This window comes from Quercus suber, unplaced genomic scaffold (genome assembly GCF_002906115.3).
Source record: "Quercus suber isolate HL8 unplaced genomic scaffold, Cork oak 2.0 scaffold_8, whole genome shotgun sequence".
In the NCBI taxonomy this organism is placed as follows: domain Eukaryota; kingdom Viridiplantae; phylum Streptophyta; class Magnoliopsida; order Fagales; family Fagaceae; genus Quercus; species Quercus suber.
The window spans coordinates 2301601-2321632 of NW_027069474.1; the positions used below are offsets into that span (position 1 = coordinate 2301601).

The window sequence follows — 20032 nt, forward strand, 5'->3', positions numbered from 1 at the left end:
AAGCAAACATTTAAATGATATCGTTTACTAACTAAAAAAATTTACAAAGTGACATGATTGGTTAATTTCACATTAACAGCATAATAAATAAATGTGTAATTCTTTTTTAGTGATACTGTAGTTATCACAAATTTTACTATATACGTCTTATAAATCTATAAACAACTTCGGTCCATTAGGCCATTCGGTCCACTTCAATCTGTTCAATCCAATTTGGTCAATTTTTGTCCGATTTGATCTATTTGGTCTATTTTGGACTAATTGGGCTTTAAATTTATTCCTTTTGTATGTTGTCTCTTTTTAGTTTTGAGCCTCAAAAATTCATTTCTGTTTCTTAATTTTTGGGTTGAAAAGTATGAAATTTTATTCTATTTAAGCCAAACTCTTTAGTTTTGAGCTAAAAAATATAAACAAAATAGGCATTAGAAACTAGAGATATAGGTCCTAAAAAAGTAATAAAAATGATAAATATTCAAATGATTATCTTATATTATAATTTTGCAATAATATAAACATTATACTCATAGTTGGGGGAAAATGCTAAAATTCTAATGATTAATATAATCAGAATTGTTGCCCAATAGGTTGATTGAGATAGGATAGTGAAAAATCATATGGATAAAGGTCAACTTGCCTTTTAAAAGTAAGTATATTGTGTTTTCAACTTTTCATTACAGGCAGGCTGAAACACATTCACCTTGTAAGAGAAAGTATACCTTATATCGGGTATATGTAGTATCTCCCTCACAGCAGGTGGGTCCCACACACCGGTGAGCCCACCTGTTATGTGAGAGATGATATCTATACCTGATTATGGGTATAATTTTTCACCTTGTAGGGACCCCACAATGTGAGTGTGATGCTCTATGTTGAAATTTGAAAGTAAAACACCATATACTGCCTCTGCACTTTGGGTTTGCCTCCTAGCTAGTGTTGCTAAGGGATATGAAGACTCTTAGAAACAATATTAACACGGTGTTAACTTTCTCGTCTCTGTAGTCAAATGAGTTTGGTTGTACAAAATTCTTTAACTAACGGATATGGATTATTTTTAAGCCTATAATAACCAATGATGATAGTGGCAGAACTACCAGTTAACTGCAAAAACAAGTAAGTTCGTTAAAAGCAAATGCAGCCAAGAAGTTTGAAAAGATATGCATTCATAAACGAAACAAAGAATAACGTTTAAATGCAATCAGACTCCCTTACAAGCCTTTCAATCAGTATTCTTTCGAAATAGAAGAAACATTACTTTTAGAATTGGAGATAAAACTGAACACCCTATAAGCTCATTTGAACCAGTGAACAGCAAAGCAGGACCAAATATCAACAAATGTACCTCCCTAATTCCAACAAACTTATGATACATAAGACAAACTAGACAAACTGTGTTTCCACTTAAACGCTCTCTGGTTTACTGGTCGAGGTATGACGCTGAGTCCAAATATCTCCTTGGGGGCTTGTCCTGGCTCCACAAACCCCATCAAATTTGCAATAAGGGAAGCACTCTCCTTTATATGGTTCATGTCTTTTGTGTCCTTCCATAAGAGGTATGTCAATTGTAGGCACCTTTGCTTTGTGTTCAACTTAATACCCCACTTCTGGTAAAGGAGTACTCGTTCCTTTTTCGAGAACTTCTTCTGCATTTTCCTGCACAACATTACCCTCTCTTGTTTGAGAGCCTTTGCACTGTCCCCCCACCAAAAACAATGATATTAGAGATTGCTTGTTGGAACTAAAAAGGAAATCGTTTAAGGATTACTTGTGCAGGTTTATATATGCATCAGGATCTTCACCTCATACTTTCTAACAAATGAGACATATCCAATACCTATGGATTAATATGCAAGTATAAGTTTCTTGCATGACTCAGTAAATGTAATGAGTTTCCTTATTAATATCATGCTAAGAATACTATAAGAGAGATTTCATACAAATATGATCAATTGCAAAACAATACAAGTTTACATTGCTTTTATACATTTTTAGAAACATTTCTTCAAAAGAATCACGACGGTCTCTTATTTTCATCACCTTTTTTTATTTTATTTTATTTTTTTAATTTTGAGCTCGTGGTATCAAAATTTTAAATTTTATAATACTATCTTTGTAATAAACTACATTTGGGGGTGCATATGTATGTTTGTGCTAGTGTGATTGTGTCTAATATGAATCCCCAGAAGGAGGAGAAATTCTATACCTTAAAGCTGGATCACTCTCTTTAGTTCTGCTAGTTCCATGTGAAAATGTGTCCTTGAGAAAGGACAACCTTCTGTACTCTACTTCCATGTACACAGAGTCTGAAGGTTCACCTTTAAAGAGAAGGAAGAAATAGGTTCTGTGGATCAGTGGTACATTGCATGCATCCCAAAGTTCAATTATGACTCTCCGCTTCCTCTCAAACTCGATGGACCAATCAAAGCCAGGCTGCAAAGCATCCAGGCCAGCATCTTTTACATTGTCTCTGGATTCATAGGTCATGGCTCTGGCCCTTTGTACCTATCACACATAAAAATGACATAATAAAGGACATATTTCGACCCAAAAAAAAAATAGTCTTTCTTTTTTTAAAAAAAAAAGGACAGGCGAGGGATGGAGATTCAAACTCAATTCTCTCTGGTAAGAACCAAGCGGTACCACTTGGCTACAGGGCACATGATAAAGATTATGGAGGAAGTCAAACTACCTAAAATTTCAAAAGAAATATCCATAATCTAGTTTGTCTAACTGATCTCTGAAACCAACACCATACAGTTGTTCTAGTGTTTGTATCTATAAACAGATCAAGCTGGTTTGTTCTCAATATAATTTCCTCCAACAACAAAGTCTAGGTGTAAAAACCCATAAGGCATTACTTCTAAAATGAACGCTCCAAAAAGAAATGGTGAACGGCCATATCTAAGAGTACTAGGAGTAATCAAGCCTATGAGAGCACTAAGAGAAATCCCCACAAGGCACTGGACAGCTTCATTTTGAGCAAAAAGAAAGGCCCCATAGAGCGGGAGCACATAATAAGAATTCGATTTACAAAACTACAAACCCCCAAAGGACGCAAAAGAAAACTAGACAGACCGCCTATTAGATTCATTGTTATAGGGCAATATGATGACAGCACTATTGGCCTTATACAAACAAAATTTTTCATAAAAACATGCATCCATAATAGTTTTATGTATCATAGCACCAGGATATAAATGAGATTACTTGTGCTATTGCCAAAATGTACAAATCAATCTCCCTGCAGTCTTGTAAACAACATACAGAAATTATTAAAACTTGAGCACAATGTATAGTAAATGCTGAAATGGATATCATAACCGATAATTTCTTTATTATATGTTTACTAGTTGTTGACTAAAATAATGAGGTTCAAGTGATGTCTAAAGGATGATATGAGGTACTCCAAATAAATGATAAAGACAAAACTTAGGTACAATTCTTTAGGTATAATGTTGTGTCTAAGTTTTACCCAACAATATAATAATTGTCAACCTACAAGAGATGACTTGCATGAGAACCAAAAGAATTGAGAGAGAGAGAGAGAGAGAGAGAGAGAGATTTTGCTTTCTCACCATTTCATCATATCGTTTCTTGGACTGACGTCTGGCTGCTTCACTCGATTCTGTAGCAAAACTGAGAATGCTTCTAGTATCCTCTGAATCGGACTTGTCACTGTATTGAGATTCACTCAAATCACTCTTAAAAGAACTTTGGGAACTTATTCTAGACAATTTTCCAACATTGGAACTAAACTTTGATGCAGCAATCTTTTGTTGATTGTCTTCTGGTCTTTCATGGAAGACCTTCGGAAGCAAAACAGGTAGTGAGTTCTCATTCCGTTCTGCCTTCTTGAAGTTATAAGATGGCATGGGTGAGAGACTTGGCTTGCAACTTCTGCTTCTAGTTAATTTCAAGCTTCCAGATTTAGTCATAAATGCTTCAGATGAACTTGGAGATTGCTCTGAAGGACAGAAACTGATAAGACAGCTGATGGCCTTTTGCATGCTCTGAATTTTTTGCTTCAGATCATCGTAAGTGCAATCTACATTGGCATTACTAAAGTCTTTAGCTTCCTTTTCTAAGGATGATAATGTACGTTCATTCATAACCTTCTTATATTGCTTATATGGAGACAATATTGCATCTTCATTCATACCTTCTTAGGTCCCTTCTGTGGGGATGTTATAGCATCTTCACTCATAGCCTCCTTAGTTCCCTTCTGTGGGGATGTTATAGCATCTTCACTCATAGCCTCTTAACTCCCTCCTGTGGAGATGTTACAGCGTCTTCTTTCATTACCTCTTGCAAGGGGAATTGTCCAGCTATTTCTTTAGGACCATGTAAGGAAGGAGTGGCTTCTATTTTTTCATCCATTTGTGATTCCTCCACTTCAATGCATCTTACTTCTTTGCAGCTATCTTCAGATTCTGCGTCAGCCCTTTGAGCAATCTCCTCCCAAACCTTATATGGAACAGGGCCAACAAACTTAGGAGTACTATCCAGCAGGAAGTTGTCTTCAGGAATCTGTTGGTAATTCTGGCTGGAATTAAGCATGTTAGTCTCGTCAAAATCTCTAGGCATATTGCTTGTTCTGGGACTTAAATTGAGATGAGGAGGATTGACTAGATTCAATGATTCTAATACAGAATAATCATGAATTCTTAGAATTCTATCTTCTCCATCTGATTGCTGTCTATTCTCGACCTGAGACTGAGCAAGATCAAGTTGCTGTTTCAATTCGTTAACCTCTTGATCCATCTGCATAAAAAGGCAATGTGAGCCACACTTGAACATGTGAGCAAAATTTGTGTAAGAGGAAAATAATATTATCTTATATAGACTGTGTTCCAACTTAAACAGCTAACACAACCCTCCTTTTCAAATTCCAAGCACCAAACGCCATACTACAACAACTTTGGCAAACTCAACTAGTTTTCAGTTCTAAATCAAGTAAAAGTTCAACCATGCTAAAAATATATACATTTCCCTGAAGAAGTTTTTTAAAATCAAGATGCATCTGAATAAAGGAGCTTCTTAATGGGTCTTTTGCCTCATCCAAGATATGGGGCAGGAAGTGAACAAATTACAAGGTGATTGATATCAATTCCTATGTTTAATCTCCTAGTGGCGAAGAATTCTTGTCCTTCATAGTAACCTAGCTCTTCCAAATATTACAAACACATTTCCTTTCATTGATGTTCCATAATATCTGTTTTTTGTTAGGATAAGTTTCAAAAGAAAATTATGTGCAAATGGATGTCCAGTATTTGTCCCTTGTCATCAAATTTGATGTACCTTCTTAATTCTTTGATACAATTGTTAGGATTATATTTGGAATATTAATTTTTGATTAGTAGGTGAATAGCAATTAATCTTCCTTAAAATATATGCCTTTTCTAAGTAGACAAGTTTACTTGATCTTACAATAATAAAGTAATTGCTCTGAACCCAAAAAGAAAAAGAAAAAGAAAAAGAAGGTAAAGCAGACTGTAACTGAAAAAGAAGGTAAAGCAGACTGTAACTGTTACTGAATTTTCAAAAAATCTTTTATGTTTTCTCTAAGTTATCTCGGAAAGAGCCAAGGGGGCCCAAACTATGTATACATGACCAAAGAAATAAAAAATATTTCAAAAAAAGAAAAGAAAAAGAAATTACAGAGTGAAAAAGCTCAAGGTAACAGAAAATGTCATTGTTTAACCTTTGTTTTGTTTGCTTGCCAAATAGCAAGGTTATTTGTAGAAGCTGAGTGGTAGACATTCATCTCATACCTTTTCAATCATAAGATCTTTCTCCTTCAGTAAGGCAGCAAAATCATATGTGATGGAACCTGATACTAAGCTCTTCAACTCATTCTCCAGCCTAGCCAATTCTCTCTGCAATTGCTTTACCATAGCCTTATCTGACATCATCACATTGACCTGTGCATTAGTAGTCACCTCCTTAGCACAACTCGCGAACAAGAGGGTGTTTCTTGATTGCTCAACGTGACTGCGTGCAGGACTCATGGTGCAAATAATGGCTGTTCTGGCATTGCCTCCCAGGGAGTTCTGCAGAATGCGTGTCAGCTTGGAGTCTCTGTAAGGAACATGCCCATTTCTTCCCTTGCTGCACCAGTCATGGCAGTAGATTAACAACGAACAAATAATTAAGCTACGTTCACAATAAAGAAGGCAACAAGTTCAAATGAACTGGGGGGGAAAATAAAAAATTTGAATCTTCCAGTCCCAAGCTCCCAAACAAGAGAGAAGATATTAAATAGGCAGTAGTCATAAAAGCCAGAAAAATCTAAAGGAATAAATACTGCTATGGAAACATTCGGAGTCCCTCCAATTAATTGATCAGAATCACATCTATCTTCAAGATCGTAGATTACAAGACCTGGTATTTTGCTCAAAGTTGAAGCAGGATCAAACACAAATATTACATAAGAATTGTGAGGAAAAGAAACAAACAAAGCCACAGTCTGCACAACATAACAAGGGAATGAAAGCTAACTTGGCCAGGATAGCAATTAAGACATTACTATATGTTGCATAAAAAAGACTTACATGCTCTAGCCCCAGCTGAGTGACCTCAAAATTTTTTAACAATATGTTTTCTTCAAAAAGTAACTAGTCCTGGCCAATAAGGCAAAAGGAAAAGAAAAAAAACATTGATCTGTATACAGAATTTCAGGAATACTGCTTGATAGACTCATTCACAAACATAAGGTGCGAGTCAAAATCTTAGAGCAGTGACTAGAGTCTGCAAACACAATTTCCATAAGGGTGTCCTGTAAAGAAGCTCAGTTTGGCAAGCTGGTAATAAACATGGATCAACCATGAACACAGGGGAGGTAAGACTAATTGACTTCTAGCTTCCTTCAGGACTTTACCCCTTCCCTAGGTTGCTTGTATTACGTGATGCAAAATGATACACCTTCCCTCCATGTACACTCGGTAGCGTTCATCAAGGATGGAATTCACTAGCAAAAGTTATGTACTGTACTGGCTTGAAAGCATCATATCAATCTCTTTCATTCTTTTCAAGGCAAGCAGACAATCAAGTTGGACTTAAATCTGAAGGTCATCTAAGAATACCCAATTACCAAAGCAATACAGTCATATTCAATGCCATGCAATTATCCTCACTTTGCATATTCTAGCTACCATTTGACAGACAAATTGAAAATTTAACTGCTGAAAAAGAAAGATAAGCAGACCTTAATTTGCGGATTACAGTTCCTAGGGTTAGTAAACTGCGATTTATGTGGGAACCTTCTTTCAATCTTGTACCAACTGATAATGTCTGAGAAGCGCGCTCACTACCAGCAAGATCAACAAAATTCTGTACAAGGAAGCCAACTTAAGTGATTATCATTTGAAGCACAACCATTCCAACAGAACCTGGGGAATAAACCTATTATTAGTCATTCATGGATAATAAATATTTCATACCACTTGAGCTGCAAGAGTGCTTGAATTTTCCATTCCTCTATATTCACGAGCAGTACTTTCAATTGTCTGTGGAATAGATGTAGAATCCAGAAATTTATAATAAAAGTAAAACGTGTCTTATATAAGAAATAAATCATTTTGTAATTTGATGTGCATACCAGTCGCATAATTTGATGAGATCTGGAGCTAGTCTCATTTAGAGAAGTCTCTCCTATCTTCCTTTCAGCTGCAAGCATGCATTGCACAGATACCAATATAATATCCATATAGTGAAACAACTGTAACGTGAATATGAAATCATTTTGTGGAATAATCTAATACAAGTTCCCTTACCTTCGCAGATGGAAAGGAGCTCCTTCAGATGGCTCCAATCCTTCAAAGTGACCTCTGTAAGTCTCTCAACAACAGTACCTTTCTGTTAAAAGCGACATAGAATTATGAAAGATGATTCACGTAAAACTACCTTTAAAGAACAATGGTACAAAAAGAGGGGGTAAAAAAAACACTATTTACCTCTGGATCATCTAGAAGTCTAAGTGGACCACTGTCTGAGCTGAGGAGGTCTCTAACGGCTTCATTATAGATCTCCATGGCAGAGAACTTTAACAAATATTGTCTTTCTTTATGCTAAAAGACGATAAAACAAGTCAAACTTATGCTAATTTGCCAAGGAATATGGATAAGTTGTATACATGTGATGCTAAAAGTCTATACATACCATATCAATGTAGTTGTACATATCTGCTACTGCACATTCTGTAATTCCGGTCATGGTGTACGTCTTTCCACTGCTGGTTTGCCCATATGCGAAAATGCTTGCTGTACATATACGTCATCATCAATAGTCTGCAAATGTATTCGAATATCAGGAAACAGAAGATGATGTCAAGAAAAATACTCACAGTTAATACCACCGACTGCTGAAAGAGCAACAACTCTGGCTCCTTCTTCATACACCTGCTTTGTAGGGGTGTCAACCCCAAATACTCTATCTGTTTCCAATGCATTGGTTGCCAAAGGCAAAATAAAAAGGAAAAAGAAAGTAAGTTCTTGCAAGTAATTCTATCTGAAATAAAAACTAAACGTTCCTAGAAAAGCCTAAAGTTTCTTGGGGTTCATATCATACCACTACCACATACATGGTTTCAATTTCAGTATTTCACGCTTGAGCTCAAACTACTTTTAGGCATCGCTTGGGAGGAGGTAATGGAATGAAATGGAAAGGAAATAAATGAAAAGAATCATTTTAGAATATTTTTTCATTCCCTTGTTTGGGAATTTTAATGGAGGGAATAGAAAATTCATTCTCTTGTTTGGGAGTTTAAATGGGAGGGAATGAAATGGGTATGAGGAAACACTCTTTCCTCTCTATTCTCTTAAAATCTCAAATTTTCATTCTCCCTGAAATTGAGAGGAATGGAAGGGAATAAAATTTAATTTAATAACTTTTTTACTAAAACTCTCAAAATACCCATATAAATTCAACTCTTTATTTTAAAATAGGAGTCTAATAGTAATATTATCATAAAATGATTCAATTTCATTCCCTCCATTATAATAAAAGTAAAACGTGTCTTATATAAGAAATAAATCATTTTGTAATTTGATGTGCATACCAGTCGCATAATTTGATGAGATCTGGAGCTAGTCTCATTTAGAGAAGTCTCTCCTATCTTCCTTTCAGCTGCAAGCATGCATTGCACAGATACCAATATAATATCCATATAGTGAAACAACTGTAACGTGAATATGAAATCATTTTGTGGAATAATCTAATACAAGTTCCCTTACCTTCGCAGATGGAAAGGAGCTCCTTCAGATGGCTCCAATCCTTCAAAGTGACCTCTGTAAGTCTCTCAACAACAGTACCTTTCTGTTAAAAGCGACATAGAATTATGAAAGATGATTCACGTAAAACTACCTTTAAAGAACAATGGTACAAAAAGAGGGGGTAAAAAAAACACTATTTACCTCTGGATCATCTAGAAGTCTAAGTGGACCACTGTCTGAGCTGAGGAGGTCTCTAACGGCTTCATTATAGATCTCCATAGCAGAGAACTTTAACAAATATTGTCTTTCTTTATGCTAAAAGACGATAAAACAAGTCAAACTTATGCTAATTTGCCAAGGAATATGGATAAGTTGTATACATGTGATGCTAAAAGTCTATACATACCATATCAATGTAGTTGTACATATCTGCTACTGCACATTCTGTAATTCCGGTCATGGTGTACGTCTTTCCACTGCTGGTTTGCCCATATGCGAAAATGCTTGCTGTACATATACGTCATCATCAATAGTTTGCAAATGTATTCGAATATCAGGAAACAGAAGATGATGTCAAGAAAAATACTCACAGTTAATACCACCGACTGCTGAAAGAGCAACAACTCTGGCTCCTTCGTCATACACCTGCTTTGTAGGGGTGTCAACCCCAAATACTCTATCTGTTTCCAATGCATTGGTTGCCAAAGGCAAAATAAAAAAGAAAAAGAAAGTAAGTTCTTGCAAGTAATTCTATCTGAAATAAAAACTAAACGTTCCTAGAAAAGCCTAAAGTTTCTTGGGGTTCATATCATACCACTACCACATACATGGTTTCAATTTCAGTATTTCACGCTTGAGCTCAAACTACTTTTAGGCATCGCTTGGGAGGAGGTAATGGAATGAAATGGAAAGGAAATAAATGAAAAGAATCATTTTAGAATATTTTTTCATTCCCTTGTTTGGGAATTTTAATGGAGGGAATAGAAAATTCATTCTCTTGTTTGGGAGTTTAAATGGGAGGGAATGAAATGGGTATGAGGAAACACTCTTTCCTCTCTATTCTCTTAAAATCTCAAATTTTCATTCTCCCTGAAATTGAGAGGAATGGAAGGGAATAAAATTTAATTTAATAATTTTTTTACTAAAACTCTCAAAATACCCATATAAATTCAACTCTTTATTTTAAAATAGGAGTCTAATAGTAATATTATCATAAAATGATTCAATTTCATTCCCTCCATGCTGCTTCCGAATAAGATTACTTACATTCTATTCATTTTCATTCCTTTATTTTAAAACATCCAATCAAGGTTACTTAATTTCATTCCATTCCATTCTTTTCAATTCTTTTCCCTTACTTAAATACATTCCATTCCATTTCATTCTTTCCATTCCCTTATAATCATTTCATACTATTCTATTCCATTCTCTTTTCTTATGAACTCCCAAGTGGAGCCTAAGCTACTGAATTGGCCAGCATTTAAAAAAAAAAAACACAGGAGATGGTAGAAAATTTTTGACATACATTACACATACCCTTTCATTAAGGCACCTTCAATATGACATTACATTTACAAACACCAAGAGATGATTGACTTTAACAAACTATGACCAAGACAACAGATTTTCCTACATAAGCCTAACAACCTTACACGTGTTAATTTTTTAAAATAAAATATCATTGACGTAACATCTATCACATTTATTATCACGTTAGTTTACAAGTCGTCTTTTATTATGATCAAAGAAATGTACGCATACCAAATGTATAGGCCGCAGGAAACATGGCGCGGTCAGGCAGGGTGTGCTTGAATATGATGCTGGTATTATTGATGCATTCCCAATAAGAAACATCGTTTCTTGATATCTCTTTTTCATTCAAAGGTCTCACTCTAATCGAAACAAATATTTTCTCCTCTTGTGGGCTTGAGCCAATCCCACCCTCCATGTCCCCTTGCATTGTTAGCTCCTCACTACTCATTCTCTCTCAATTTATTCAAAACTCTTAACTCCCAAAGTTGATAGCTCCAAACATCAGAAAAAAGAAGGCAATGTAGATAGAAACAGAGGATGGTTTTCCTAGCAAAAAAAAAAAAAGAATATCAAGGAGGAGTAAGAGAGAGAGAGACAGAGAGATGAGCCAAAAATGTTGGGACAAAAAAAAAAAAAAAAACCGAGGAAAATGAAAAGCTGTAAAATGAGTCAGGTTTTGTGTTTAGCGGAATTTGGCTTTAAGAAGACACAGATGGAAATTAGAAAGAGTTGGTTCTTACGTTCCTTAGTCTTTGACACAAGGATCAGTGCTGACCTTTGAAATATAACTGCCACCTCTTTTAATTAACGGAAATTAATGGTTTATAATCACCATCCATCCATTTTTTTTTTTTTGTGAATATATATTTTTTCTAGTAAATATAGTTCACTTATTTTTCTATTTTTCTATTTTTAGTTAATTATAGTTCATATGTTGGTAATTTCGAAACAAATTGTGAATGATGTTATTGACGTTTTAAACAATGTAACATTCTTTTTAACTTTTACTCAAAAAAATATAAATAATTCCCATAATATATATGTAACTTTCCTCCCAAAAAAAAAGTAATATTATATATATGAATTTTCAAAAAATTAAAATTTTACCATAAAATATTCTTTTCTTCTTAAGATAATGAGAAAATGAAAAAAATTCAACACAGAGTTATATAATTTAGTAACATTGTGTATCATTAACTATCAATTTAAAATAAAATAAAATCAAAACTCCGGTATGTAAGTTATCAACGTTTTTGAACTAGGAAAAAAAAAACGTTTAGCACATTTTTTCCCTCTATAACCCCTAACTCCAATGTTATTCTAGAACTAGAACTACCTAATTTAAACTCTCTTCGGACTATCAAAAACGGTGTTTAATATAATTTATGACTACTAGTAGTTGGGTACCATTATCCTTTGACTTAGGGGTGTACATGGGTCGGGTTGGGTCGAGTTGAGGAGATTTTTTGACCAAACCCACCATGGTGGGTAAAAAAAAATTTAACCCAACCCAACCCATCATATAAGTCCAACCCAACCCAATCCAACCCACATGGGTTGGGTTGGGTTGGATCGGGTTGAACCCATGGGTTTGATAAATTTTTATTATTAAATTTATTAAATATATTATTATTAGTATATATTATATATTTTTTAAAATATATAATAATATTATTAGTATATACCCCCACCCCTATATAAAGTGGGGAGATGGTTTCTCCACAATCCATGGACTTCTCAACACAAACAGAACAAAACACATTCTTCCACTACTCACCAAGCGCTTTAACAATCCAGCCGGAATTGTTACTTGGATTGACAAAAACCGGTATGGCCGCAGCCCACTGGGCTTTCAGTGCGGCAGAGTCTAGGCGTAACCCTGATGGCGCCCTTCGAGGTGTCCCAGAGGGGTGTTGTTAGAGAACCTAACGTCTTTCCTCGAAGCACACCCCGACGAGGAAGATGTGCGAATTCACCTTATGGGCGGTGCTCGAGTGTTGCCGTCTCCAACGGCCAACACTCATGAGGACAGAGAGAATCGAGGGAACATCATGGGGGAAGTATTGGAGCCCCTGTATCTGCTTCTCTCTTTGTTCCAGCTCCGCCTGGCCGAGAAGGGAGTTGTTGGTGGCCTGGAACATGATTGCCCTTCCCCTTCTCCGCCTCCTGTCAAGCTCTCCCATTCTCTTTATACCATAAAGGGACGGCTTGACACTTCCCACCCGGATAGTTTTTCTTAGGGCGGCCCCACCTGGGCCTCTGATTGTAGGAATAGTTGGTGGTATTAGCTTGTAAATTTGTATGTAAAACACCTGCCTGAGCCTCTGATTGTAACTTGTACTTTTTCTATTCATGAAATAATAAAATCAAGATCTTTCTTCTTTTTTTCTCCTCTCTTTTTTTTTTTCACTGTCAAATCTTCTATATTTTTTTTTTTAACCTACTGTAAAACAAATACTTAGAACACTCGCCTGGTGCGCCGGCCAGCACCCAATCCTTCCCCCAGACGGCGCCAATTGTAAGGGACTCAGTTTGGATTGACCCTGAGTTTTGATGGGTTTTCAGCCCAACAAGCCCAAACAATAAATTTATAGAGGGTGGGTTAAAGGTTTAGTGCTGGCGTCGATCACCATGCATGAACTTTCTTATAAAAAATACTAAGAGTTCTTTACAAATGGAGGGATGCTCCTCGGCCCATGGCCGAGGAGACCCTTTTCTTCTTTCTTTTTCCCCCCCTTTCTTACTTTACTTGCTTTTCTATATAGTTTCCATCTGCCTATCTCCTTATTCCATCTGTTGATCATCCATTTGCCTTTCTTCTGGCCGTCCGTCCCATCAGAGGCCTTATCAGTACTCAAGTGGTTCACTCTGATCAACGTTGCCCTGCAAGGGGTTATATCCCCATTAATGCGGCCAGAGGGGTTAGGTGAATGCATTAAGTACGAATGTGACAGCTTGCTCTGAGCTTGTCCCTCCCGAAAGTTATCCTTAGAATGCCGAGGACGAACAGGTCCTCGGCGTGGGTCACAAACAGAGGTTTTGCCTGACTTGGCTGGTTAGTCCTCCTCGGCGTTGTCCTTGGGCCTACTATCCGATGGGCCGAGGCTATCAGGCCCACGGGCCCCACAAGTGCTTATATATAATATTATATATATATATAATATATATACTAATAATATTATTATATATNGTCGAAATTCCATTTTATCTACGATTAATATCTTCTCTAGAAGGGGTAAAAATCGTAAGATTTTACAATTTACGATCCATTTATTCAATATTTCCCTTTTTAGAGGAAAAGTTCCACATTTAAATTATTCGGCGGATATACTAATACCCTACCCTGCCCACTTGGAAATATTGGTTCAAACCCTTCATTTTTTTGTTATATGGGTTTTTAATTTTTGGTTTAATGATTGCAAATCCTTCTGATAGAATTTAAAAAAAAAAAAAAAAGACTCAAATAACAGCAAACATTGCCCAAACAACAACAAATTTAGGTCAAACAACAATAAATGAACAAAATATTTAACGAAAAATAAAAACTCCTAATTATTCAAATTCATAACTTGTTCAACCCATTACATAAAAATTATTTTTTTAATTTCATTTTTCCTAATAAATTGTACCAAGAGAGATAATATGGGTGAGTTATCCTTGGTGGTATGGTGTTAGTAGCTCTTCTCTCATTGGCTTTGCAATCACAACAACTTTACCCTCCTCGACAACTCAATTCGCAATCACAATATGTATTCTCTCTCTGCGCAAAACTGAGCTCGCCCAAAGTCTCATCCCATCTTCATGCGAAGCCACCCTGTGACCTTGTCACAGACTCACAGCACACATAAAGCACTTGGCTATCCAATCGAATTGAAGCCCCATATAATTATCCTCCCACATTATTCCCTTTTATTGCTCTAGAGGCATAAATGTTTAGCTTTACATTGCCCTAAACACAAAGGTCGCCGAATTCTACTTGCCTTAAGTTGGGAGTGAGGTTTTTATATCAATAATTCTAAAGAGACAATAAATTTCACAATTTTTGTAATAATTGATTTTTTTAATACAAGATAAAAATTCTACTTTAATCTAATTTTTTTTTTTTTTTTTTAAGAATTTACTTTTTTGGGATAGAAGATATAATTTTTATTCTAACCTAATCTAAGTGTATATGTGTGTAAAGCTCACTCCTTGAGACTTGAACCACGGCCCTTGCCTCTCTCACCCCACAAACACTTACTGGAGCCCGCAATGGAAGGATTGAAGGTTTCAGATGCCAATTTGGTAGTTTACGTGCACCCATCAAAGAGTAACAAGGTTGCACAAGCGGTCCTCCGTGAGCTTAGTTCTCTGCTTTGCAGGTATTGTCCTTCACCCCCACTAATGTGAACATTTATCTCACCCTTTTTTTAGCGATTGATGATGTTAAATTTATATGTTGTTATTGTTGTTCACGTGATTTGGAAGACTTCTTATTGGAATCTCTAAGAAAATCTTTCTCATCTGTGATGCCTTGATTACTTACTGTGTTTCAATACCAGTCTACCAAATTTATGTTATGGAACTCTTTTGCATAGGTAGCAACCCCTATCCTTTTGATAAATGTTGCTGTTGACCGTGATGTTGCTTTCTTACTATCATAGTGCTGAGATGATGTGGCATAAGTTTTCTTATCGTGGAAAACTATTTATTGTGTTATTTTGCATAGTTAAAAGGCGCGCTTTCTGCATTTTTATAGGTTGTTTTGTAGAAATAAAAAATGCAGGATCTATTATTCTCTGAATTCATTAATATTTAGTAGATCTGCATTTGCTAACGTGTGTGTTTGGCTATTGTGGTTTCGATTACAGGTTCAATGAAAGTTTTGACGGTGTGGTTTTAGCTTATGACGCCCAAATTCAAGACAAAATTGCAAAGATTCTTCCAGGATTTCACCCTTATTTTGGTGTGAAGCTAAAAGCAAAGCTGTTACTTTTTGCTCCAAAGCCAAATATGCTTTTAGGTAGTTTTGTGATGCCCCATCTAACTATTTTAGGACTAGTGTGCTTTGCTTTCTTTTCCTTTCTTAAATCACCCCCCACCCCCAAAAAATAACAACAGAAAAATTATTACAAGAGTTTGTTAGGTAAGGACCAAATGTGAACTTCATTGAAGCGTTCATGAACATATGATGTATTTTCTTCATATGCCTTTATGTTGACGTTGCTGATTGTTTTCTCACAATGTCACTTACAGAGGGAAAGGTGGTGAAACTTACGGAAAGATCGATTCATGTCATTGTTCTTGGTTTTTCATCTGCTATCATAACAGTTGAAGACATTCGAGAAGATTTCAATCATAAAATTGTAAGTAGTTCATCATCTTTTTCACAGTCCACGTCCTTTTCCTCTAATCTCGTATGTATGAGGACTTGAATGCTGATTGAATTGTATGATATGCATATTTTGTCCTAGAAACATGGTGATGAACTATTTGCTAGCAGATCTCAAAAGCGACATGTGATAAAGGTTGGAACCATGATTCGCTTTTTAGTCAAAAGGTGACATTTTTATTACATCAACTTATTTAGACTGGCATGTTCTTTACATGTGTGTATGTGTGTGTATTTCACTCATTTAATAACTTAAGTATGGTCTGTTTCTCCTCCTTCCTCTCTCTCTCTCTCTCTCTCTCTCTCTCTCTCTCTCTCTCTCTCTATATATATATATATATAGGTAATATTGGTCTCTTGGTTTCATANGGTACGCATAATTAACCCCTCTCTATCACTCTAGAGTTGAAAGAAGTTCTAACTTGACCTTCGGAGGGTATTTGGCCGGCACCACACCGGTGCTCTCTGTGAGGTCATCTCATTTTTGTTGTGCAGGTGTTGTTTTGAGCGTACAAGCATCGTGCAACTCACTGGTAAGATTTCCGGCATCATCAAATTGATACACCAGCATTAAGAGATGAGATGATTTCTAAACTATAGCTAAATATGTCAACTTAGCAGTAAAACAATTTTTTAAGTAAATTGCAATTGATCAATCAATATAAAAGATCTTGAATAGAAACAAACAATTAAAAAAAAAATTGTATCTGCCTTATTTCTTATTAATAGTTGAATAATCAGAAAAGAGAAAAAAAAAAAAAAAAAAAAAAAAAAGGAATGGATAAATAAGATCTATTCCTTTATGAACCTTCATGGTCATCATATCTATACACAACAATAGTTGTTACCAACTACATGGGTTGTATAAGTTAGGTAGAATCCCAATATTTTTAGCACCTCAGGTAGTGAATCCCACTAGATGATCAGCATGCCCATATTCTTAATTTCTTAAGTGCTGCAATTGATTGTGTAGGTTTCTCTATTAAATGCCATTCACAAATGACTTGGAAGTAACACAAGGCAAACAATTTACCTTTTTTTTCTTTTCTTTTTTTCTTTTTTTTATAAGTAATAGAATTTTATTGAATATGAAAAGGACTGCTCTATGTTCACAATGATGAACATAAAGCACCTTCAAAATAAAAAAGCAAGTCAATTAGAAGATCTAAGAGAAAGCTGGACTTATCAAAAAAAAAAACAAAAAAAAAAAAGAGAAGGCTGGAAATCAAAATTTGAAGTACAGTTGGTAAAATCCCATGTTTGAAAGTATCAAGCAACAAAGACTTAAATTGATCAATAGGTCTCACAATCTCCTCAAATGTGAATCACATTTACCTAAATAGTAGATTAATTGTTCTTTTAATTTGAACCGGTAGTCAAAAATAAAGGAATTTCTTCAAAGTTTGTTTCCTTCATCATAAAAGCTTCCTCTCTATATGTTTACGGTATTAAGAATTTGAGAAACACATATATAAAGAGACCTCACACATATATAAATAGACTTCACAACCATCCATTGAAAATCGTTTAATATCAATCTTTATATTCTTTAAATATATTTTAAATATATATTAAATATGGGTGGGTCGGGTTGGGTTTGACGGGTTTGTAATTTTATGACCCACACCTAACTCGACCCGCTATAAAATTTTTTTTTGTGACCCAACCCAACCTACCAAGCTTTAAAAATCGACCCAACCTGGCGGGTCGAGTCGGGTTTGGCAGGTCGGTGGGTTTTCTGCACACCCCTACTTTGACTTTCCTAGTTTAAACAATAAGGGCCGTTTGGTACATGTTTAAAAACTGAAAATTGTTGTTTGAAAACATTTGTAAAAATACGTGTGGGTAAAAAAGTGCGTTGAAATACGTAAAATGTTGTTTAAAAACTGAAAATAATTGATTGAAAATACTAACCAAACACCCCCTAAGTTTCTTCGGAAAAAAAAAAAAAGTTTCAACAATAATATTTGAAGTCAAATCTAATATTTTCTGCCCCCTCCATTCCCAACCAAAACTATCTTTCCCATTTTCTCTCCTATTTTTTCTTACTTTTTTTTTTATCCTTTTTATTTTCACTCCAATAAATCAGACCCTTCTTCTCCATTTCTCTCCAATTTTCTCTCTCATTTTTATATCTTCCTATTTTCACTCTAACCGATTAGACTCTTAAGGTTTTTTTTTTTTTTTTTTTAACCAAAGGTGACAGCTTATAACAAAACAAGACTAAAAATCAATGTGTATAATGGAAGCAGTATATAAAAGGAGAACGTTCCTCCATCCAATCAGTAAAACTATTTAGTTCATGGTAATTCTTGTTGGCTTGTTGCAAGTTTTGATTTCAGTTGTTTGTATGCTATGTGTGTACATACGCATTATGTGCAACAATCATTACCCTTTAATTTAGAGCCTCAACAGGCAGTGCAAAGCTAGCTTTGTTGTTGTTTTTGTGAATACATTGGAAGACCTCCTTATGCAAGGAAAAAAACAAGAGTTATAATAGCATCTAAACTCTAGAAGCAAGCCTATGTAGACAAAGGCTTGATATCCAGCCGTGACCAAGGGTAGAGCTAAGGTGTTCGTAATAATACTCTGACTTGTCAACAAAAGAAATTATACTCACAAAAAAAACAAAAAAATTATACATAATTACACTTATTTTGTCAACCTTAAAAAAAAAAAAAAAATTGAGCGCCTTGACTTAAAAATTCAAGAATTTGGGTTCAACAAAAGTAAAAATAATACTAGGGACACAACAAAATGTCACAACAATTTCACAATATTCTTAGATTAGTATGCTAACTCACACATGGTTCCATCACAATCTTTAATTTAAATTAAATATTTTGGTATGCTAATTTAGGAATATTGTAAAATTGTTGTGTTCCTAACATAATCACAATAATAATCTTGGCTCACCAAACATAATTTTAACCCCTTAAACAAAAAATTAAAAACTCATATAACCAAAAAAAAAAAAAAAGACTCAAATAACAGCAAACATAGCCCAAACAACAACAAAATTAGGTCAAACAACAATAAATGAACAAAATATTTAACAAAAAGTTCATTCAAAAACAAAAAATAAAAACTCCTAATTATTTGAATTCATAACTTGTTCAACCCATTACATAAAAATTATTTTTTTAATTTCATTTTTCCTAATAAATTGTACCAAGAGAGATAATATGGGTGAGTTATCCTTGGTGGTGTGGTGTTAGTAGCTCTTCTCTCATTGGCTTTGCAGTCACAACAACTTTACTTTCCTCGACAACTCAATTTGCAATCACAATATGTATTCTCTCTCTGCACAAAACTGAGCTCGCCCAAAGTCTCATCCCATCTTCATGCAAAGCCACCTGTGACCTTGTCACAAACTCACAGCACACAGAAAGCACCTGGCTATCCAATCGAATTGAAGCCCCGTATAATTATCCTCCCATGTTATTCCCTTTTATTGCTCTAGAGGCATAAATGTTTAGCTTTACATCGCCCTAACAACAAAGGTCGCCAAATTTTGCTTGCCTTAAGTTGGGAGTGAGGTTTTTATATCAATTAGTCTAAAGAGACAAAAATTTCACAATTTTTGTAACAATTTTTTTAATACAAAATAAAAATTATACTTTAATCTAATTTTTTTTTTTGAAAATCTACTCTAATCTAATCTAAGTATATAGAAAAATGACGTTGTATTAATTACAATCGACAATGTCAAATGTTATGAAAAAAGTCAAATGTTATGAAAAAAGTTGTAATTTTTTTTTTAATATTTATAACATTTTTGTTTGGATCCCTTTTGAGAAAGTTTTTGGCTTTTACACTTCCTGCAAAAATATATGAAAAAAATAAAAGATATTGCAAAGTGGGCTTTTCAATTTTATGCATTTTTTAAAAGACAAATTGCATTGAAATCGACAATAGCTTT

The 20032-nt window shown here is 34.9% G+C and overlaps 1 protein-coding gene and 1 non-coding gene across 2 annotated transcripts; one reads left to right on the forward strand and one right to left on the reverse strand.

Moving 5' to 3' along the window:
- Positions 1 to 1164: 1164 nt before the first annotated feature.
- Positions 1165 to 11380, reverse strand: LOC112010824 (kinesin-like protein KIN-7F). Its single transcript, XM_024043190.2, is given in 14 exon segments — positions 1165 to 1689; positions 2201 to 2499; positions 3573 to 4153; positions 4156 to 4257; positions 4260 to 4758; positions 5769 to 6105; positions 7202 to 7326; positions 7437 to 7502; positions 7595 to 7662; positions 7770 to 7851; positions 7950 to 8063; positions 8155 to 8255; positions 8339 to 8428; positions 10968 to 11380. Coding segments are annotated over 14 exon segments (3015 nt in total). The 5' UTR covers positions 11188 to 11380; the 3' UTR covers positions 1165 to 1358.
- Positions 11381 to 15247: 3867 nt separating this feature from the next.
- Positions 15248 to 16309, forward strand: LOC112029129 (uncharacterized). The gene is made up of 4 exons (XR_010629875.1): positions 15248 to 15316; positions 15590 to 15741; positions 15975 to 16084; positions 16193 to 16309. It is a non-coding gene; the product is annotated as an uncharacterized LOC112029129 (transcript).
- Positions 16310 to 20032: the final 3723 nt, after the last annotated feature.